Source organism: Varanus komodoensis, unplaced genomic scaffold (genome assembly GCF_004798865.1).
Source record: "Varanus komodoensis strain SLA01 unplaced genomic scaffold, ASM479886v1 scaffold47, whole genome shotgun sequence".
Lineage (NCBI taxonomy): Eukaryota > Metazoa > Chordata > Lepidosauria > Squamata > Varanidae > Varanus > Varanus komodoensis.
In genome coordinates this window covers 4,245,478-4,269,897 of record NW_025336045.1, presented here as the reverse complement: position 1 = coordinate 4,269,897, position 24,420 = coordinate 4,245,478, and the positions used below count along the sequence as shown (strand labels likewise).

Sequence of the window (24,420 nt, the reverse complement as noted above, 5' to 3'; positions counted from 1 at the left end):
CACAAAATATTACCTTAATTAGTGCTTCTAGTAAACCCTCCTTTCACCTTTCTTTTGCATTTTCTATTGGGGACAAGCCAGGGCTGATGTTAAACATGTGACAGCTGCCAATTTATCTATGTTCTGGAAGCATGACATTCCAGGGATCCCTGTCACCAGCTGACTACAGCCAGTGCGATGTGGAAAGAAAATGTCAAGTGTTGTCACTTCAAGACATGCTTATGTTCCCTGCTAGAGTTTACGGTGAAGGAGGAGCTACTGCCTGTTTCAGTACCAGCTGCACATCTAGTTGACCTCAGCCTCCTACTCGCTTCTACCATACCTATGGATTCTGCTGTTTGTTTGGAAGAAGGCCTTTGCTCTCACATACTAGTTGGGTGCTTTCTACCTGACTGGCCACTAGGGGAAACAGAACTTTGATCTGATCCAGCACAATCTCATGTTCCCTTATTGCACAATCTGCAATTAGATATCCTGTCCCTTCCCTAGCAGCCAGCTGGGTAAGAAGGAGAGAAAGAGAAAGAGTTTTGACTCTGGCCCTGACTACTTGCTCTCAAGTCCCGGACAGGTAGCTGTCAAGAATGTAACCCTTTGTGCAAACTATCTCATGGTTACATTCATGACAAGGCATAACACAGATCTCCTGAAGAAGACAAATAAAAACTGCTGCCTCTGATAGCTACTCTCTGCTTATAAAGGAAAGCAGGAATGAGACATTCTGTGAAACGGGGGGGGGGGGGGTTGAAGCCACAGATCAGGATAACAAAGGAACATTATCAAAAAGGAAATGTGTGCAACCTGACTGAACTCAATGGGGCCTGGAAATGAGTTCAGAATCATTAGCTGTTCTATTTCTGAAGACCAAAGAAAGCAGAAGGGAAAAGTAGCCTAGGGCATCATTCCCCAAACTGGTGTCTTCCAGATGTTTTAGACTATAACTTCCAGCATTCTTGACCATTGGCCATGTTGGCTGGGGTCTATGGGAGTTGAAGTCCAAAACATCTGGAGGGCAGCAGGTTGGAGAAGGCTGGTCTAGGGAGTTACAGCCCTGTTAGCTCGACATTTGAGAGCCAAGGCTGATAGGACAGCAGCCACAGATTGCCAGTGTGAGTGCTCCACAGTTGTCCAGTCCTCTAGAGCAGACACGTGCCATACCAACCACCCCGTCTCCATGTAAATGGGCACCATCCTGTAGTTTCCTTCATATGTAACAGATCCAGCTTGCTAGTTTGTTGGAGGGATTGAATTTTCAAATTTTGTCTTACATATTTTTCTTTAGGCCAAGTATTTCTGGAAGTATTACAAGGTAACATAAAGTTAGCTCTCTGCCAATTTCACCCCTAAACAAAAACAGGCAAGTAGATCACTTTGTGCAGTATTTGCAAACTTGGCACGTATAAAACGTGAATTGGTGTAACAAGTTTCAGTGAAGCAACGCTATCTGCATGGTAGGCTATGAATGTGAGCGGATTAAAATGACAAACACTTACTATAATAGCTAAACCTAGTTCCAATCAATAAAAAGCCTTGCATCGCCAAAGGAAATAGAAAGGATTTGTAGCATTCCTGTTGGACCTACTTTTATGAGCTGCTCCTGAGTTTGTATTCTGCAAGCCTGAAGACAGTGATAAACTTTGCCACTTTAGTCAACAGGCACTGTCATATTAGTAACAAGCGGATTTTGATTTTTGTTTTAATAGAGCCATTCAATCTACACTGAAAGAATGGCAAAGAAAGCCTTCCATTAGTTTACAGCTTTCTGAAATGAACTTATTTATTTGGGTATTTTTACCCCGCCCAATACGTTGAAGGTCTCTGCAATCCAGTTAAGCTGTTTTGTTATTTACTTGGTATCTGCAAAATCTTCTCATATCTTGCATACATAATTTTAGCATTTCACACTCTGATCCTCTTAACATTCTATCTTAGTTGGCATCCTTTCACTTGCAGTGTTTTTCTGCAAGTTCACCACTCTTCAATCTTTGCAGCTAATTCACATCTTTCATGCCTAAGAAGTGGCCGGAACCTGAAGAGCAATTGTGTTATACTTGTGCAGACCCTAGCAACAGTTTGGTTTGAAGGCTACTGCATTATATTATAGGAATACTTTATACCTGACTTTAACATTGAAGCAAAATGACACTTGCAAGTAAGCTTGCTCAGCTAGGTCATAACAAGCTGCAAAAACTCGAACTACATCAGCAGGGAGCATTCACTCTGTGTAGCAACTATTATGTTCCTTCAATGCTACTCACAGAATGCTAATTAAGAATGAGCATTTTATTTCTTGCTCCTTGCACACAAGTTTTTTTTCACTGTGAGCTCTGTGACTATAGCATATATTTTTTCTGATATTTCTATCAAATTTACATTTTCTGTCATTTAGAAAGCAAAGTCATGATTTTATATGGCTAGGCACATATTGCAGTGAAAGTTGTAGAGCAGTATCGCTTACTTTAGTTAATTTTTTTCTGGATTTTATGTTCTTATAAAATTAAGACAGAACTTTATGTCAGCACTATCTGCAGATAGTAGATTGGGAATTGAAACAGAAAATACTATTTCAGATTACTGTATACACTCAAAAAGATTTTGAGGAATTTAGTCCAATAAACTAAAGCATATGTTGCTTATAAACTTCCAGCAACATATACATTTTACAACCTATATCTAAGAGTGAAAGTAATTTATAGTTTAAAGTATATAGTAACATCAAATTCAAATATCTGTGCTTCCCCCTTCAGGCACTACTATTACTTCCTTTTTTTACAATGACTTTATTGATGATTATGCATTAGATCTTCGGGCAGGACTCAACTTAGGCAGTTCCTGAATAAGTAATACTGATGTCCAGGCATATAGGACCTGCACTCCAATTATTCCTGAATAAGAGCTCAGGAAAGACAGTTGCTAAAGAGTTCAAAGAAAGGTTTATTAAACCAAGGATCTATGATAGAAGGGAGGTACATATTTACAACATGACTGCGCTAGTGCAGTCGGACATAGAGGGAATTGGCTTATAACACCCCTGGCCCTGCATAACTTCATTTGTGGTGCAATACAATGAGACTGCCCATAAACCTCCAAATTCTGAAGTTTACAGGCATCCTATGCAAGACAGGAGGAATACGCAGTATGCCCCTCTTGCCCAGCAAATTACTTGAAGTCCTGATTCCAACCTTCAGAATGCTCAGACTTGGAGTAGATGGGAAGGAGTGCAAGGTACCATCAGGATACTTTGCATCCAAGAAAAGTCTGTCTCCTCCCTCCCTTTCCTTACTCCTCTTCTTGGTACTGCAGCTGGCACAGTGGAAGGTGGAAGGTATTTGAAATCTCTGCTCCCATCTCAGAGCAAATTTACAAGCTCAGACCTGGGACTCCAAATACATTCTGTGGTCTCCTTGACTGTCCAGTGGCCATAGGATAGCAGTGTTATTCAAGTCACCACCTCAAAACAAGAACAGCTTGTCATATTCAAATCTATATCAAAGATTTATAATGTGAATGCCACTGAAATCAATATTAATGTTTTGCACAATTAACTTTAAAGATGCCGATGAAGCTTTAATTTAGAAGTAAATGAGATCTACTAATTTAAAAGAACAATTAAAATTGAGTATCAGTACTCTCTTGTTTTTACTGAGTCAAAATAAAGAAAAACAGAGTTTGGAAGAAGGTATAACTTAAACTAACACATGTATTCATTATATAACTCGATAAAAGGGCCATTTATTTTATCTCTAGGTGAACATGAGCTTACTGACACCCATTCCTGATCAGTAGCCTCTGTTTAGATAGTCAGGGCCATGAGCAGCAATGTATTTTTAAAAGCCTCTGATAGGAAGTACTAACCTGCAGTTCAAATAAACTTTCCCCAAGCCATTTCTCTAAGCTTAATAGTAAAAGAGTAAATTACTTCACCACCACACCACCCAAACAAAATGTGACTCAAGTTCTCAAAGAAAATTAAGGAGAGTCCTTCCAAATGTTGAGCTATGTTAAAAGAAATCTTACAATCTTACAAAAATAAATGCACTGTGGGTAAGCCTTGGCTGCTTATTTTAATTTAGGGGCAGGGATCACTATGCCTTGATTACAATAAAATCCAAGAGATTATCACAATTTTGCCCCACCCCTTTTGTATTTAAGCTTTCCTTTTTGGATCCAAGTTTGCCAGCAGTGGCCTCTCCATGTTTCAGGCCTGGTTTGCACATCTCAATAACCCAGAATTACTTTTAATTTTGTTTTTGGGGAATGTGGCATTGGGCAAGCATACATGGCTCATGCCCTAAGTAGGAAAGGCTAAATTACCCAGAAATGCTCTGTACCTGAATTGTTTTCCATGGCATACAAACCAGGGAACTCTCCCCTCTCAGAGTAACCAGAATTTCCTGATTCACATATCATGGGTTGTTTACTTCTCCAGCTTGCAGTGGGAACCATCAGGCAGTGTACATCAGCACACCGCCACATTCACAATAATCCAGCTTTTTAAAAAAATATCCTGTATTATTGTGATTTGTGAACTGAATGTGAATTTTATAAATGAGCAACCAAACAAAAAGCTTAACACAGTACTTGTAATGGACAAAACTACAGGATATAAATCAGTAGCCAGTGTTTATGAGACTATAAAAGAAGCTGTTCATAAGTAGCATCTGCACACTGAGTCAAGAGAACTAACCCTTAGGAAAACTTAATGAGTCAAAGTGTCAATACTGGGCACTGCAAAGGAAAAAGCAACATTTAAAGATTCTCTAATGTTTACTCAGCATGTATAGATTGTTGGTTTTTAAGCATGCTGGTAAGTTCCTGCCTTTCTTGCCATCTTAAATACTTTAATATGAGTGTAGAAGTGTGGACACAGAACTCTAGAGCTGTATATATAAAGTAAAAACACAGCTCTAATCCATACCTAGTTTTATAACTAGAATTCTATGTGCAGCAATTTACACAATTTACAAGAATTTTATGTGCAGTAATTTAGCACATCAAATGCACATATCCCTTCGGTATAGGAACTAGGTGCAAAGTCATCAACAGATTTTTAAAATCAAAGCTAGCTTACAATTAAACACAAATTATGCTTATTGTTATTAAAGGGATGGTTGAGGAAGGGAGCTGGACACATTTAATTGATTAACGTTAAAATAATTTCTTGTCACTGAATTTCCAGCAGATTACTATGTCGAAGAGGCTAAACAGGTGATCATTTTACATGTTATATCACACATGGATTTCCAGTCCCTTAAGTACCTACTGATGGCAGCAAGAATGCATTTTGCGGTTTGATTGCTCTTTCATTGACAGGACACAGTTAACCCTATCATAATTTCCTCTGATTTTTCTGAAGACATTTGCTGGTGATTATGTTCTTATATGGTTGTGTTGTCAACTAAAAGGTTTTCAACTGCTCATAAGACCTCTTTTAAGTGGTCTCAACAGAGGGGTCACCAACTATTGCAGTAAATAACAAGAGGCTGTTTATCAGCTTTCTTGGGGCCTTTTCTGTGGTCAGGGATTTTTGATCAAGTTTCTAGAACCTAATATAAGAGAGCTTGGAGGGATTGGAACATTATGGATACATATGGTTTGTGGAAAGCAAACAATTGCCTATGGGTTACTAATATAGTGTAAACAGGAAAGTCTGCACCGAAAACAGATCTCCAGGAGATAACCTACAGTAAAATTGTAAAAGCTTTTGTATGAGCTTAAGAAAAAAAGTACTATATACATACACTTGAAAATATGGGGAGGCGTTTTATTTTAATCATTTGGACTACAGAAAATATTTCATATAGTCCATATTCAGATGTCACTGTAATCCATTTAAAAAATATAAGTTATTGACCAAGTTTCTATGATCATGGAAGTAGAACTGGCTTGTTTCTACCTCTGCACATGGAAATTTCAGGGGAATTTGCATAATTTTCCTTGCCATCACAGCTGGGTATGTTGCATGAACCTGGCAAGGATAGCTTGTTGCTGTAGTTAACAAGCCACCCAAAAATCACTGGCTGTTTAAACCACCATGACTCATTTTCTTCCCCTATGATCATGTGAACAGACCCACAGTGAGCAAGCCAAAGTGCTAGTGCATGCAGCTCAATTGCTCCTACTTTGCTTCTTCTGCCAATGGTACAGACAAAATCTGGGTTATGACTCTGGCTTGCAGAGGGAGTCACAAACATGGGTTCCTGGCTTGGATATCATACTAGCCAAGACAGGGATAGAGAGTATCTGACATTTCAGCTGCTGTTGCTGGCAGGAGGAGCACATTAAAAGCAATTGCCACTTTCATAATAACAGAAGATACTAAATTCTACCTCTTGTTTCCATTTACATATCGCAGGTGAGCTGTTGAATTCATGAACCAGTATCTGGAGGGTGTTTTAATTAAGAGAAGATACAAGTACTGTGGCTGGGGAATCCAATTTCTTTGGATGGAGGTTTGCAAGTGGTAAACACACCCCTAAATACCAGATATCCTCTTGGCTCATGTGTTAACAGGTGGCTGCTGTATCCAGGAAGGCATTTTACCAGCTTGAGCTGGTAGACCAGCTGTGGCCCTGCAGGAAGAGGACAGACCTTGCCTCAGTGATCCATACTACATTACAGTAGTCCATCCTGGAGTACACTGGGCTCCCTTGGAAGCTGGTCCAGAAACTTCAAGTGGTGTAGCTGCCTGAGCACTAATGTATAAAATGCAGCCAGGTCACATAATATCTATGCTGCACCACCTGAACTGCTTACTGGGTTTTTTCTGAGCCCAATTTAAAGTGCTGGTTCTAATCCATAAAGCCTTAATTGCCTTGTGACCAAATTACTTAAAGGGCTGTCTTCACTCCTATCAACCTGCCTGCATCAGGACAAGATACCCTTCTTATCTGCTACCTTTGAGGGCAGTTGGGTGGCCCTCTCAACTACATCGGAGGGGGCCTTTCCTGCAATGGCCCCAAACTTTTGGAGCTGGGGGTCTACCAGGCCCCATCATTGCAGGTTTTCAAGGTGGCCTTGAAAAATGTACTATTTCATGCTGCTTTTCTCCTGATCATGTTTTACTGAACTAGATTGTAGCTCTAGTTTCTGTTGTAAGGTTTATATTCTGCACGAGTTTATGGGTTTTTTAAAATAATGTTTGCTACTGTGTTTTTATTGGGGTTTTTGAACTACCATATTGGGTTTTAGTATGCATTTAGTTGTTGTACACTGCCTTGGAAGGGCTTCTGTCCTGAAAGTCTGCCAATTTTTTAAAATCAGTTAAACAAATAAATAGTAAAATTTTGAAACTTCTGGGTTACCATGACATGTGAGGTGGGAGGTAAAGAACAAGTCATGGAGTATAAAAGTGGGATGTAGCATGAAATAAGTACATTTGGATTTCAATTATATAGACATTCACTTATGCATCTGATACACTACTAACAGCCTTGGATAAATTTGGCAGGTCTCCTTTAAACTCATCCTACAATTAACATATTATATAGAAGGGGCAATACTAACAGTAAGTTGGGTTTTTTGGGTTTTGGTTTTTGTTTTTTTTTTGTATTCAGGTGCCCATGAAAAATCACTATGATTATTTCCTTTGCTGGAAATTTTTTGTACACAGGAATGTTTATTTTTTATTTATAAATTTGTGAGTCACTTTTTGGCCCAAATATTGTCCTCAGGGCAACTTAGGACTGAAACCTAAAACAATTTAAAACTTTAATCACCAGCTGCTGCAGAATTAAAAGCAGATTACCCTTAAAACGATTGAAGCTTATACATTTGAAAATAAAAAACCCCTATGAAGCCTCAAAGAACAAAAATGTTTGAACAGTCCACTTACAGATGCACAAAGACAGGCACAGACTAACTTTATTTGGGAGGAATTTTCACAAGCAGGGAACAGCCACAGAGAAGGTCCTACCCTGTATTCCCAGTTAAGTGCACTTCTCCTGCCGGTTGGGCCATGCAGAAGAGCAAATGAAGATGATCTTAGTGAAGGTCAGAAATCATTTATGGCTTGAATTTTGCCAGAGAAAGGGCACACACTGATATAATATGGTAAATGAACCATGCGCTAAGAAGCAAATTGGTCACTGGATTTTGCAATAGCTGTAATTTTCAAATATGCTACAAGGGCCGCTCCATATGCCGTCTGTTGCAATGATTTAAACAGGAAGTGCTTAAGGTACAGGTCTCTGTGGCCAGCTCTGCCTTCCCCAAGGAGGGGTACAACTGGAACACCAGTAATAGCTGGGCAAAGTACTCCTGGATTCAACAACCATCTAATGCTGGCCCCAGAAGGAATCTGCAAGCGATAGACCTGATCCTTCAGAGGGAGTGCCTCCCCATCCAAAACAGGTACCTCCAATCCTACATTGGCTACAAGGTAGCCTGTCTTGTCTGAATTCAACTCAGCTTCATAACCTACATCCATTATACCACTGAGTACAGGCATGGGTTAGAACTCCCACATCATTTGAAGAGAGAGTTTTGTGTTGTGATGAGACCCAACCTCAAAACTCTAGATGAACTTCTCAGCCACTTCATTTAGATGAAAAACAGAATAGGAGATAAAATAAAGCTCTGATAAAGGTTTTCAGATCTTGAACTGATGTTTAGTCCAAATACATATATTTAGAAATCCACTTAACTTTTTTTACCATACATCTGCAGAGTGGCAGTGCAGCTATTGTGATCCACCAAAGTTAGGTTATAAGCCAGTAGTGTGTCTGAACCTACCAGCAGAAAATGAATATTTTATACTTTTGAATAGCTTGGACAGAGTAATCTAGAACTTCGAATCCAAAGACTCATGCTGCAAAAGTACCGTATTTTTCCATCTATAAGATGCCCCCATGTATAGGACGCCCCCTACTTTTTCTATTGATCTCCAACGAGCAAGTGGCCACCACCTGTGCACACCGCTTGCCCCCCCCCCACGTGCGCCCCCTGTGTATAAGACGCACCTCCATTTTTAGCTAAAAGTTTTAAAGAAAAAGTAGCGTCTTATACATGGAAAAATATGGTAGATATTTTTGGTGAGTTTTGTTTCAATTTTTAATTACTACAAATAAGTTGTTCCATCTTAAAGAAACAGAGGTAGAGAATATAGCTAGATGTTACAAGTGGGAAATTAGTTAACACAAAAAGTAACAGGAAATTGTTTAAACATGGGATTTTTACTGAGCGCTTTGGTGCACCTTGGTGGAAAGGGGTTGATAAAGGGTTCGATCTGTTTCAACTGCCTCGTACCTTGGCAAAATAGGCAGAAGTGAACTGCAATGATTTTGTCCATTTTTGCTACAGTGCCACTGACAATTCTTTCCCCTTTGCAGTTAATGAATTAGTGGGCAGAGCAAGAAAGCTTACAGAAAATGTTTTTGTATCCATTCTTTATTCCCAGTCCTATTTAAAAGATAAGTATCAAGCAAAGACTGAAAACACAAGAACGATTGATACCAGAAATTTCTATAAGTTTTTTTTCCTCTGAGAGAAATGAATCATTCATTTGTCTAAATTTACTGATCCTACCACAAAGGTAAAGTAGATAACAAATCATTTCCTTATCAAGACATGTTTAGCTCAAACAAGCTTTTGGGCAAATAAACTAAAATCAGCAAAAAGATCTAGCTAGAAAATTCTGATTTTGAGCTATCGACCCATGCTATACTTTTCTAAACTGTATGTGATCATGAGCTTAGCAGCAAAGCTTAATTCTTGGGTTCTGCTAACAGTTTGAAGCCTAGGGGATGTTTTTCCTTCCCAGTGCCAAAGCATTAATTTTGCCTTAGAGTCTGACATTTGACCACAATAATTAACAGCAATTTGATAAAAATACTACACACTTTTGGATTTCACTTTCAGCTTTAAAACCACAGGAGGTGGGAGGTGTCACAAAGTGCTTAAAGGTTCAGGGACAAAATAAAAAAAAAGAAAAGGAAATATTAATATGTCAATTTCAAAATTAGAATTTCCTATAATTTCCTATTTGCAATTTAAAAAAACTATTCTTGCACATGCCAGGTATTGTACAAAAACCCAGATCTAATTAGCCATATTAAAACAATAGTGACAACATTAGCAGCACAAGAAAAGCTTGCATAGTTAAAAAAAGCATTCACAATACAACCGAAGGACATGCAGACCTCAATTAAAATTGCATAGCAAATAAGAATTGACCTGATGCCAGAAATATTGCAGTGTCAGCACCAGCCATTCCTGTAGCCAGAGACTATTCCACAGTTTGAATGCCACCACACAGAACTGGCGTCTTGTACAAGAGTTTCAGTAGTAAATGTAGGATAAAACCTTTATCAGGAGTGCCAATGCAATCTTCAACCTCCACTACAAATTCATGTTCAGTATTAGCATTTTTGGTTATTTTTAATGCAACATAATTATTTGCTATTTGTTAAGAGTAGACCTCAGTGTGTTAAGCAACTTTTACAGCGGTGACCTATACTGAGGTAAAGCTATTGTACTGTACAGAGCTGAGAGTCAGGAGTACTAGGTTCTATTGTGGGACACAATTCATTGTTCACAGGTTGTCTGAACATTCATATCATTGTCAAGGAAGAAAGAGGACAAAGTGCAGTTGAACATTAGAGACTAACAATTAAATCCCACACATTAACAGATGGGCACAATTCCCATTTCAGTGAGATTTACTCCTAGATAAGTGGGCATAGCACTGGTTTCTTTCTGGCCATATTTTGTATTTTGACAGTGCCAGGGCCATTCACAAAATGGCTATCATAGTGCCTGGGCCAGTCACAAAACACCTATTTCATGAGAAAGAATTTGGTGAGGCTAAAAAAAATGTAACTTGCCCAAGAACCTAAGAATACAGCAGAAATGAGTTCTGAACCCACAGGCAAGAATGTACACACACACATAAATATCTACACACACTAAATCTGAGCAAACACATGTGAAACACACACAAAACTGCAATGAACAAATGAAACAAGTTCATCCTGACCCCACAAAAGCAGAACATGAAACATACACACAGTACACAGGCCAAATGCTTCTTGTCATTTCCAGCTAACTCTCCTAGGCTCTCAGACCACTCCCTATTCCCTTTCCAGATTATCTTTTTTTCTTTTAGCTGGATGCTTGAGCAAAGTGATGCATGGAACTGCTGCCACTTACCTTTAAAAAAAAATTAAGACTAGTTCAGCAACTCACGCAGTACTCCCAGAGCCATGCTTGGAAATAAAGATGGGACTGGAGGGGCAAGGTGTAGGGCAGCACCAAGGGTGAACTCTATGGTTACACTAGAGCCCATGGGGACCTCTGAGGGTACAGGATTGCCACCTAAATGGTGAATTGCGGCTGCTTCCTTAATTTCAGATGAATGAAGTGGAACTTCAGAAAGAGGTAGTTATGCACATACATATGTACACAGTCAGTTTGGGAAGCACAACAGTTGAACTAAAATTGCCCTTGGAAATGATTTGATGAATTTGCCCCCTTCCACCTTCTGAGATCAAGGTATAAATTCAAATGTGACAAAGTCAGTCACACCTTATGGCATAACTTTTCAGATCATGTTTGTCTACGAGCCAGTCTCATGTTTGACTGTTTCCCAGATTAATTTAAAAGGTAAGATATTATGGTGCCATGGAGACAGTTTCAGAATGCTTTTCCTAGCACACGGGTTTTCTGCACAGTGTCCTACTCAACTTGAAATTATTCAGCTGGAGAAACTCTACTTCATGTTTTATCTATTTGTTGTAGCTGATGATCATAACATTTGTACCTATAAACATTTCACACACAAGAAGCCAAGGGTGGAGGGGAGTTGGGTGTTCCATTCAAGTGTACACTTCGTGCCAGCAATTTGGAGTTCTTTGTTCTGTACGACATTTTTACATGGTGCATTGGTTTGTTGCTGTTCTGTATACTGCTGCTTAGATTATGCAAGCTAACATGTGGTAGAACTAAGAAGTAGAGGGCCCTGCCCTGGGTTTGGATTAGACTTTCTATTTTATTTCAGCCAAGAGCACTCTACTATATTGTGGTTCAGTGCCAAAGGAAAGCCGATTAAGCCCATAGCTAGGAAAATCTGCAAACAACCATAAAAAATGAGTTTGCATCGTTAAAGTTATATCACTTCTGAAAAACCTTAGTCTTAGCTAAAAATGCAAACACTAGGATCTGGGAAGGAACAGAATTCTTTTACAAGCAATCACAGATGTAATTGGTGAATTCTTATGCCCTCTTGCTTTCACTTTCCATATTTCTGCATATTCTCTGAGGCATAAGTGTGTGCATCCCTAAAGCAATTTCCCCAGTTGGTATACTTCCTTCCCGCATAGTTTTTAATGGATTCATACTGCCCTTCATTTTACACCAGGGCAATATATAAAACATAATATGAAAAATCCAAAAACAATATGAAAGACATACAATGCCCACATTTCTGTGGGACAACCCTAAAGAATTTGGGCTTGCTGTGAATGAGCCAGCATGATCAAGAACACTGTTAACTTGTCGTTCACTTGGCTCCTCTGGCAAATAGGACTGGCTAAATAAACCATGGATCTACTATGACTGCTTTATTAATTGTGATGTGACAACTCTCCAGACCAGAGTTCCCAGTCAGCATGCCTGCTTAACAAACCAGAGATGGAAGGTCTGTGGCTCATTTAGCTACTCCTGTTTGCAGTAGAAGCAAGCAGGCTCACGCATCAGCAGGCTAGCTCATTCACAAGAAGCGAATATGCCCCTCTCCTACATGCCTAGCTGCCCACTTAGATCTTTTTCTGAAGTCCTCCCCAGTGAGCTTAAGGGGGAAAAGTCTAGGAGGGGGACATTCTCTGTAGTGGCACCCAGACTTTGGAACTCACTCCCCAGGGGTATATGGCTGGCACCAACCCTGTTTTCTTTCAGGCACCAGGTAAAAACTTTTCTGTTTTGACAGGCATTTGATTAATTTAATTTGTATTTTGTTGTTGATTTGTTTGATTGGTTTTGCTTTTAATTATGTGGTTATATTTGGTCTGTGTCTTGGGTATAATTCTGTATTATCTTTTATCACTTCGTATAACATTTTACTAATTCTATTGCTTTCATCTATTTCACTGATTGTACATTTATATGCTGATTTAGCATTTTGTAAGCTGCCTAGAGAACCCTGTGGTTATGGGGCTGCATGAAAGAAAAATGAAATAAATAGATAAAATTCTCTAGTATTCTGGTATATTGTGATGTGGAAGCCCACCCCATAAAACTATCAATTATAACAATAAAAGATAGGAAATTGACAGCCATATCAACAAACATAAACCAGATTAAAACAACTAGACCGCACACTGAAAAGAGTGCAATGCCAGCCCCAGCCACACCATCCTGGGGCAGTTATCCACAGTCAGGGTGGCACAAGAGAGAAGACTCTCTCCCTTGTCCTGTAATATAACAGCCTCCCTTGATTATCTTTAAACACAAGCAGGCTGGTACAGGGAGAGAAATCTCCTGCAGACATTAGGGTATCAAGCTGTTCATTAGGCACCAGCACCTTGAATTGGACTTGGGAATGAACATGCAGCTGGTGCAGAATCTGTGTAATACGACTCCTCCTGGCTGTAGTAGTTACAATCCTGGCTGTTGCATTCTGCACCTTTTATTTTCTAAGAATATCTATGAGGACCATGTAGATTTCCAGGGCAGTGTGATGCTTCGACCACACCAGCCTTCCAATTAAAATATCAATAATATTTTTTTAAACAGCAAGGTGGTAGGGAGCCTGAGAGTGCCATGGAAGATGTCCAGTGGCACACTGAAGTCCATGAGCACCATGTTTGCGACCACAGCCATTGTGAGACCAGAGTGTCACTAGAAGTTCCAGCCATGTTAACTGGAAATACCAAGAGCATTCAAGAATCCCTTGGTTTTCACATCTGGAACAGAATGTGCTCATCAGTCCATCACTCATGTATATTAGAACAGCTACTGTAGATCCAAACTTCATCGGGAAGCAGTCTGATGATGAAAACAGGGACATGGAGCACCTGCTTAATTCCAAACCTATAACATCATGCTGTGAGTATGTCCTGGTGAGTTGGGCCAATGACAAACTCTTGAGACAGTGAAGGAAAATAACTCAAATCTGGCACCTCACTGGACTGGTCTCTAGCAAAAAACCAAAACCAAAACCAAAACTCTATCAATGAGCAATCTGCTGCTCCCTGCACCGCCAGGTGGACAAAGCTGGGACAAATACTGGTTAAGGTGGGTAGAATGTATCTTGGTGACAGAAGCCAGGTTGGCCCTTTCATCCACAATTAAATCACAGATGAAAGCTATTTAATTATGGACTAACCTGTCATTTTCAAGTAGACCATCCAGACTACATGGGAGGTTAAAAGGGGCAATCCAAATCTAAATATTGGGTATAGGATCAGAAGAGTTGGTAGTTTTCAGATGTCTTCCCCTTTTTGTGTGCATTTGCTGCAATATGAGTAGCTAAGTGCTTACACCCATCAAGGCACGGAACAGCAGGCGACATAATGCAATCACTTTCCCTTGAAGCTAAGAACTGTCACTACCTAGTCAACACTTTGTCCCATCTTTTATGTTTAAGCTTCATATTCGTTATAAACAGAGTTGCCTTTGGTTGGCCAGTTCCATAAAGATATGTTAATGCTTAGAAGAGCTATTTGTGCTCCTTTCAGCTTCTAACGACGCTAAGAATTTATTTATGCTAACTGGTTTCCAGAAGAAAATACACTAATAATGCAAAATGCCAGCATGTTAAAAAGTTAGTTCATAGTACCTTCTGCCATTTCCATGCCACTGGGGAGTTTACAATGTCCAGCATGACTTACAACCCAAACTGGATACTTCTGATTCAGACCAAAGTACAAAGTTTGAATGAATGTTTGATAGTAGCCAACGATTCCTGGATTACCTGAAAAAGAAAGAAATCTTCTAAGTGCAGGTCATAAACTAAAACACAACTGTTAAAGATAAGAAAAACAAATACAATATAAAACATTGTTGACCTGCATCCAACTCATGTTTGTCAAATATTTTTCACTATATTGACCAAATTTATTTTTCACTTGATTTCAGCTATTAAAAAATAAGCCTTAAAATGCATGCGGTTATTCACAAAGGTTAACTCTCCCATCACCACCCAGAAGTCTATCATGTCTAAAGTTTAATTTCTAACATTTCCCCCCATACCACAGAACTGCACAATACCATAGACACTTTTACCAAGATTTTGAACTGCTTCCATAAATTTGCCTAGTACAAAAGGTTATGGAAAATTGGGTGATTTAGGGTGCAATCCAATCCAGATATTCACAAACCTCCAAATTGTGAATGTCCTTTTTTTTGTAGGACAAAAAGGGCATAGATACTTACTTTCGTCATTCACACTGGAACTTTCGCTAACACTGAGAAATGCCTCAAAGGAGTAGAAACAAGAGCCAATGCCATGAATTAATCTTTAAAACATGAAAGGCAACCAAAAATATTTTAATTAGAGAAATAAAAGGGACAACAAAACTGCTATCAGCAGACTTTAAATACCCTCAATATGTTACTTATTGAATTACTAGTCTGTTAGTTTAGATTGAACATTTTCCAATGTTTCTGGTTGTGTATCTACAGCCACAACATGTGAAGTAATCTCATTCAATACCCGCAAGGATAGCACAGAGCCAAACAAAACCCAGACCTTCACCCTACAGTACTTTGCTCAATTGTATGGGGCTTTATTCAGAATAGGGACAAAAGCAAAATCCTTTGAGTTCCAGACTAAAATCCAACTTCACAGCTTAGAACTCTCAGTTTCTCACTCTGTTCAATAATCTCTGTAAAAAGGCTGCATTACAAAGCCTGCTTTTTCCAAACTAAACAGATATGTTGAGTGACAGCACTGACACCTCACCCTATCCCAGTAGATGAGTTTTTCCCTCAAATTACCTTTCTTCCTACTTAGCATGTGCCACTACTATGAAGGAATGCCTTAATAACTACCTGGCATGCCTCACTGAAGGGGTAGTGTACCCTCCAATGTGGGCTAACTTCCTGTATGGGAAAGCAAACCAGATAAACCTTTACCCATCTAGTGAAAAGCAAGCAGGATGGAATCCCTTAGCATCTTTGCCTGGGCAAAGCAGGGAAAGCTCTTATTTTTGATCAATTACAAGCTAGGCTTAAGAGCTGTTCCCTTCTGAGAACATCCACTCATGCTGAAGAATTCCCATGCCTACTTGAAAGATTTGGCAAAGCCAATGGGTAAAAAGGGATACAGGAAAGCCTACTAGAGCAGTGGGGTCATCAAGTGATGTACTGTAAGCCACAAACCTGGCACACACACCTGGCATAGATTTATAACTGCAATCAAAAAGTAAGAAGATGGATACTGCTGGGAGAGTCAAAGGGCTCTTCAACAGATGCTGCTGCATGAAAAAACAATCACATGCTAGAATGTTTGAGTCTTGCTTTAAAAATTGCGAAGTAGAAATAGAAATTCTTGTAGGTTACTTTTTTCATTTCTTCTTCAGAAAAGCACCATAATTTTGAGGTTAAGTACTTCTGTAAAAGGTTTTAAAAGAAAAATTCTTTTCAGAAGCAACATAAAAATTCAGAATATTTTAAATTGGAAGGGCTTAAGTCTTGGGAAATATTGCAGACCACATAGAAAACTATAATTATTTGGTGGCAAAGATTTCTCAGGATGCTGAGGATTCCAAAATGAATGAAAACCTGGAGTTTCCTTGCTTGCGGAAACCTCATCTAGCTTTTGGCACTAAATCAACCACTAAAGCAGCAATTTTCAACTCCTTTATGCTAATAGATGGAAGTCAGTCCACACAGGTGTCAGAATAATTTAAATGGAGCATACACAGAATATAGCAATTTTCTCACACAGGAGAAATTGGGGATATTGACTGATTTAATAGAAACAACTGAGATCCTGACTGAAAAGTAAACATGTGATTTTGTGACAGGTCCATTTGGAGGACTAATCATGCAGGATTTTTCGCACTACATGAAGAAACTGTATGTGGAAGATACTGTGTATGATAATGTGCACAAAGAACCTAATATTGCTCAGCCCAGCTTACTTAATTTCTGGAAGGACAAATGGGACAGTCCTCTGCCGGCATGATGAAGGCTCAGTTACAGGTGTTGAAGAAAAGAGAGCACATTTGTCATTTGTAGAACAGTATATATTTTATACTGGATTTGTTTTTTAAGGTAGTGTATAATGTCCCAGTGTATAAGCCCTGGTGGGAGGGGCATCCAAGTGGATGAAGGGAGGTTTATAAATTCTGAAAATAAAACAAATACATAATCTATCCCTAGATTGCTTCATCCCAACAGCGATTGTTAGAGTAATTGCATAGGGATGCTTCATGGTATTTCCTTGGCCTCAGAGGTCACTTGCTTTCAGCCTCCTTAAACTTGGACCAATGTCTAACTAAACTGTAGTCAGGACAAACTACTCAACTCCCCATGTGCAATATTAAACCACCTCTATTCCCAAACAGAGAGCACCATGAGATGCACAGATGGAGTTACATACATCAATTCTAGTATGCAGAATTAAAGTAATTCCTTGTTGTATGCATACCTAAGATTAATGACACAATTGATAGCACCCATTAGTGGATGAAATTATGTTCCCCCTTGGCCAGGGTTTCATAAGCACTTGAGAAACCTATTTGCTAAAGGGATACACTACTTTAAAAAGGATCTCTACAGATTAGTCCACTTCAATACACACAAGCAGTAAAGTGGTTTCCAACATGAAAATATATTACTGCTTGTGAGCAACTTCTTAAGACTTCAACTCTAACCCTATCCTGGATGATGACACTTCTCCCTCACAGGCCCAGGATGATGTCGATGCTGTACTTGCTTACAGACAGCAGCCTAAGCAACTCACCAGCAGCACCAGATTATGTAACAGACACAATGACTGGGACCAGAACCTGGGGCTGACCCAGATGTTAACTACGCTCCACTATCTACTCTGGCAGCATTATTAGAGTCCCTAGTAATGTCACTCACAACATCAACAGTTCATACACGTGCCATCATCTGCCAGCAACACAGAAACTGGTGTAAAGAGCCGCAACATGCCATGGTAGCTTTTGTGGCACAAAATCCTTTATGAAGATTGACCACAAACTACTAAAAACATCCAGCACTTCTAGACACCATGATACGCACTCACTCACTATTACTTGAGTTTTGGCGATAATACCTTCATAGAATGTTCCTTTAGACCCTTCCATGGGTGCTCACAGAGGCCAACAGAAAGTAAACATCTTCATGGCTGACTTTCCTAGGTCTGTCCCCAAAAGTTTCTTCTCTACTTGAGATTTTTTCTCTATCACCTTTATCTAGAATTCAGCAGGACTTCAACAATATTCACCCTATCAACCTTAGCCTAGTCCACACAGGTCCACTTTCTGGATGTAACAGTACATTACTTAATGATAATATATTCAACACCCTAAACTAGAAACCTACAGACCACTGCAAATACCTAGATGCTTCCAACTTCTATCCAGAACACATCACAAAGTGGCTATCTATAATCAAGCCCTAAGACGCAATCATATCTGCTCTGACTCATCTGAGGGGGGCTTACAGTTTAAGGACCTAAATCAGGAATTTTCCAGATTACAATACTCACCAAAGTGAATAAACAGATCAGCAAGGCCAGGTTAATACCCAAAAATAATTTACTACAGGACAATCCAGAAGAGAAAATTGAACTCAGCTGGTTGTCAACTAGAGTTCCTAGCTAATACCACCCAAACATATCAACAACACATCCTGATCAATCAGTGGAGACTGGTGGCCAAGCTAATGAGGGAGGGGGTGGAGAAAGTCAGCAGAAGCAGAGCTACAGAGTCACTGTAGGCAGAACAGTCTGAATCTCCAACAGACACCAACCCATGCCACAGCAAGGATGAACTGAGACATGTGAATACTAAGATAGTACACATGGAGAAAGGGATGAGGAAATCATAGCCTCTCAAAAGCACTGCCTGGGTCCCAAAGTCTCTTATTCCAGAACCATGAATGAACAGAATATGAGTGACGGAAAGTGAGTGAGTGAGTGTGTCTGTGGTCATGATAGGCCCTGAGACCACAGTCTTTCATGAGTTCCCTACTTTTCCCCTAAGCTTAAGTCAGAATAAATATATTTCTCCTTAGGGTGCCATGTCTCGGCTGTTTTTGCTGCTGCAGTTTAACATGCCTACCCTTCCAGAAGTCTCTAAACCAGATAGGCAGTTGTTTCAGACTGAAAATTAAATAAGCTGCCCCATGGATATAAGCAGAATTACATCAGTTCCAACATACCTTGGATGGAAATAGCTTTATATACTGGCAAAGAGGGTATGAAAACTACCATGTGCAACCTGGTAGATGGAATGGCACTGACTTCCTGAACAAATAGGAAATCTCCTTGTGTCTGGCCACAGTACAACACCAATGTATCTCTCACATCTCACTCACTACTAAATTAACTCCAGAGCTGACTTTCCATCCCTCTCCCCCAAATACACACACACATTTCTTTTCTGTGCTTAGGACAAGCGAGAGCACAAACCAACCCATATGACATATTGTAGGAGCAGTGGTGGCCTGTGATTTTGGGAGGGTCCAGAAGATGCACACAGACCTCTCATGGCCGGCAAAACTCCTTATGGTGACTGAGCAGAGCAAAGGTTTTCCATAGCTAGGCATCATACCTGTGCTCTGGCCCTTAAATTAGCCCTGTATAAACATACAATAGTTCTGGAAGAAGAAATGTTCCCACAGAACTAAAAAAAAATCATCTTTCATCTTAATTCATCTTTTTAGAGTGATAATATTATGACAAGCAGGAGATAGCTGCCTGAGGAAAGGGGTTTTTTCAGTACTATATTTCTGTGCATTATCCTTTAAATACAATTTAACATTCAGATTAAATACCTGGAAAATTGGCCAGCTAGATACATTTTGGGAGAAGCATACTTTACCTGCCCCTATGGTATCCAAACTAATCATTCTGTGGAAGGAAAAAAAAAAAAAAAAAACCCCAATGGCCTGAGAGAAGAAAGTATGGTCTTTCAGGCCACTGAGTTACTTGACACACCACAGATGTAACCCAAATTCCTAATTTCAGTTATGTCAATCAAATACTATTAGATGATACAAGAATGTACACATGTGTGACACATGCGGTTTTAGTGAATAAAAAATTCTAGAAGAGAATGGCCACATTCAGAGAAAAATCCAAAGACCTATTTTTAGGTATATTTAATAGTAAGCAGAAAAATGCAGTTTATTCAAGAACATATGTTGCAATTACTTTCATAACCCCAAAGTTACTAGAGATGTGCAAGCAATTTTTAGAAGAAGCTCACCAAAATGTAGAAAATATTTTTGTGCTTATCTTTAAAATAGCACCATCTTCTGGCACATCTATTTCCACACTAGAGTCAGAAGGCACAGTTCTCTTGCGTGCATCATTATGTCTCAATATGGCTTGTAATGAATGCTGCTTGTAAAATATGTATAACAAGAACTGAGACTTAAACAAATCTGATTCCAACATGTCAAAGCTTTAAAAAGATGCATTAAATGTGTATTCAACCTTTCTGTCAGAAATGGCTCTTCCTGAAGCTTCTAGCACAATTTTTCAGCAAAGTGGACACATTCCTCTCAGAAAGATTAAAACCTTGAGAAATCTCCCCAGTTACTGGCCATGTCAACCACATCTGCAGTCATTTCATGGTAAGTCTCTGGTTGTGTCAAGACATCACAATAAACTGCGGTTTATCAAGATGAACTTAGCCTCCCCCAGTTACCATCTCCTCTGTCATAGGAGTGAATATTTTCACTTTCAATTCAATTCAATTCAATTCAATTCAATTCAATAAGAGGAAGATCAAAGAGGAGATGGATCGATTTACATAAAGGAAGCCAAAGCCTTGAGTTTATAACAGCTGAGCAGGGCTGCCAAGTACAAGACATTTTGAAGGGCATTCATTCATAGCGTCACCATAAATCAAAGATGACTTGACAGCATATAACAATAGTGTTACATCTGGACTTTAAACTGTAGTTAACTATGGTTTGTTGAAAAAAGCCAGCTTCATAAAGTATCATTTGAAGCTGTTCTGAAAGCCTAGAATTGGTCGCCACTTATTTTCAGACGACAGTTCTAAAGGAGAAAACACCACTTTGAGTTGTGGCTTAGGATGAGGCCATTGAAGGGACCAGATAGGCCTACCTGCTATGGACCTACAGTATTAGGATCTGCTGGAGACCCTTTTGAAGGAACCATTATTTGTAAAGACCCAATTGTCAGGCACATGTGACAAATTTTTAGGTTACCCTAAACTGCAAAATGCATTCCATCAACAATTAAGATTTTCTCTCACTTTCTTGGCCTTTAGAAAGGGTATAATGACACTTTTTTTTTCAATTTATCCTTTTTAAAATGTGTCATCTTTACTGTTCTTGCCTTTATGGTCATAGGGTATTAACATTTTAAATTGTTGAATACCCCCCAATGGCTTTTTAGTAGATATACAACACATTTAAGCAGATTGAAGACTCAGTTAAGGGTCTAAACATAGAAGAAAATGTTTTCTAATGTTTGTATCTGTTGAAAACTAAAAAACTAAAAATTTAAATTGCAATGCTAGACACAGTTGCCTGGGACTAAGTCACATTTAACTTAATAGCCCTTCTTTTATAAAGCAGACATACATATAATTGTACTGTTAGTTATGAACTTGTCTCATATTTTACCAGTTAGAGTTAGGTGTATCTTTCAAAACAAACCTTTTCGTTAATTAAATCATTTCCGAAAATCCTGAAACAAAAGCTAACACCTTTCCCTCAGCTGTTCACTACTCATTTCTGTCTTATCCAAGACCCTTCAGATCCAAATATCTGCCAACCTTTTTCCATAAGATTGTCATCTTATGCATATTTAGAGAGAGAAAAATCTTATAGCTGGAGAATACTGTGAGTTCTTGGAATTTTTCTGCCTAAAGATGCCTAGAATTGAGCTGCAAATTTTCTGTATGTCACTGTATCCAAGTTCTCTTCTTCCCAGTTATATCTTTCTCAGCATGTGCTTTACCATACTTTATCCAGAGAATACACAAACAAAGCCTACCTATGGAACTTACCTGGAATAACTAGAAACAAAACTTTGGGAGCACGTTCATTTTTCCAGAGATCTTTCCAAGGACCACACTTTAAGACCTGGGTAACTGCGCCGTTAATGTAAGTGAACTCTTTGTGTACCAGAACTTGCTCTTCAGGTTCTGCTTCCGTGCTCATTACTGAAGATAGTAAGAAAACTTCATTAACTAATAATAAATAATTAGTCCCTATGATATATGCTTCTATATAGCTCAACAATGTTTGAAACAAGGAATATCTGCTCTGACAACTACTATTCCACTCTTACTTGAAAAGCACAGAGCAATTTCAATGGAACTTCCTGAGTTCTCCCATCCAGCCTATAATTAAGGCCCCACCTGTTTAACTCAGTTTTATATCATGCACTCTAAATCATTAACTACCTCAATTTCACCACCTTCTTATCAGAGCACTAGAAGAGGGTGGTAAAGAGGTGCACCACAATAGATTAGATTCCGATAAAGGACCACAGCCCAGTGGATTATGGGTTACCAAGAAGTGAACTCCTACAAGTTTCATTTAGACAAGTGGAAAAGTGCAATTGTCATACTGAGAGCATCACTGTGATGCAATTATGCCATCACTTACTGCTTACTCCAGTGTGTAAGGGAAATCAGTGGTTATTTTATTGATTGATTTATAAAATCCACATCCAATAGCCCCAAATGCAACTTTCCATTTATTTGGCTGGAAAAGCCTATCATGAAAAGCTGCTCAAGCATATCATTCAAGAGGAACAATGACTCAGATATGCATTTCAGTCTTATAATGGAAAACCAAACAGAATGAAATCTGATCTGCCAAATTCAAACTTTTTAATTCCAATTTTTCTATTAAGAAAACAGGTTTCATTAACAGAGTAAAGGATGGCATGGATGGGGAATTTTACCTATTTGTTCCCTGCTGAAATCTAAAACAAGGATTTGCGTTATGTGGTTATGGTGGGGAGAAGGGTCCTTCACTGACACCACAGCACTGAAGGAAGCAGTTAAATTTCGCCCTCCTGTGCCTGCTCTGAGCCACTGATTGTCAACTTTCCCAGCTGATGCATCTAGCATTAGAAAACGAAGATATAAAGCCATATTTATCATAAAGGGCAGTTTATCTCCATGTCTTTAGAAGGAACAGTGAGCTTGCATGACATAGGCTGCAGCTGTGCCCTATGAGACAGCATTATACAAGGCATTTCTGGAAAGGTGCCATGCACCAACAGACCTAATCCAGCATGATGCCTTCAAGTTGTTTTGGAGTTCTGCTCCTCCCAGTAAAGGGAGTTGCGGTCAGGCTTAGTGGGAGGTGTAGCTCAAAGCACCTGGAAGGTGTCGGGTTGAGGAAGGCTGCTCTGTAGCTTAGAACTACATTTGCTCCCTCCTTCTCCAACCCCGGGTCATTCCGTTGCTTTAACAACAGAATTAAGCGGCAGAAAGCATAAGTTGAAACCCCCGTCTCCTCACACTGGGCGAACAGAAGAGCTTTCCTTGGGAATCTCCGCCTGCGTGACGATGTGAAAGCACAGCACGCCCCGGACGGAAGGTAGCAGTGGACCGCTACCTCCCATAACACAACTTGCTCTTTCTGCTAAGGGTTTTTCGCGCTAGGACGCGGCTTTGCTGCTGCGGCCACTATGTCAGATAAGCCTCATTGCATGAATCCTTCTCCTCCTATTTACTGTACTGCAGTTACCATTGCACCTGCTCCACGGTCTACAACGGAGATGGAGCGCGAAAGAGGCACAAGTGACGCACACTGCTGAAGGGCACTTTAGGAGAGGGGGAAAGTAACGCATCTCCAGAGGCTGAGGGGGAAAGCGGCGCGGCCAGCACCACGGAACGGGAAGGCGGGAAGAGCCCCAGCCGGTTCCTCTCCCTCTAAGCACGTACCTTCCCGGCTCTGTCGCTCGCGGCCGGCTCCTAACATTTCTCAACTGAGAGTGACGGACAGAACGGCTCCCGTTACCTCCTCCAGCCGGGAGGAAGGAGCGGCCACCACGGCTATGAAAGGCTGGTGAGAAAAAGGGAACGCTCCTTCCGCCAGGCTAGCAAATGGCGGTGCCAGGGAAGCATCCAATGCCGAGGCCACGAGAGGCATCGGAACCCCGCCCTGCTGCCTGGAGGACGCGACGGGAAGGGAGCGCGCAGCCGTGTTAGCCGCTTCTGCGCATGCGCTAGCCTTGTGAGGCTGGAGCGCCGGCATTCCCGCCTGCGTGATTTCTATGGGGAGGGCACCGTTCGTTGCTTGTCTGTT

At 39.9% G+C, this 24,420-nt stretch overlaps 1 protein-coding gene across 1 annotated transcript in view; it reads right to left on the bottom strand.

The window, feature by feature from the left end:
- Positions 1-24,191, bottom strand: part of LDAH (lipid droplet associated hydrolase) — a 103,825-nt gene extending 79,634 nt beyond the window's left edge. Inside the window, 3 exon segments of the mRNA XM_044445157.1 lie at positions 14,771-14,905; positions 22,161-22,316; positions 24,057-24,191. Coding sequence (XP_044301092.1) covers positions 14,771-14,905; positions 22,161-22,316; positions 24,057-24,093 — 328 coding nt within the window. The 5' untranslated portion in view covers positions 24,094-24,191.
- Positions 24,192-24,420: the final 229 nt, after the last annotated feature.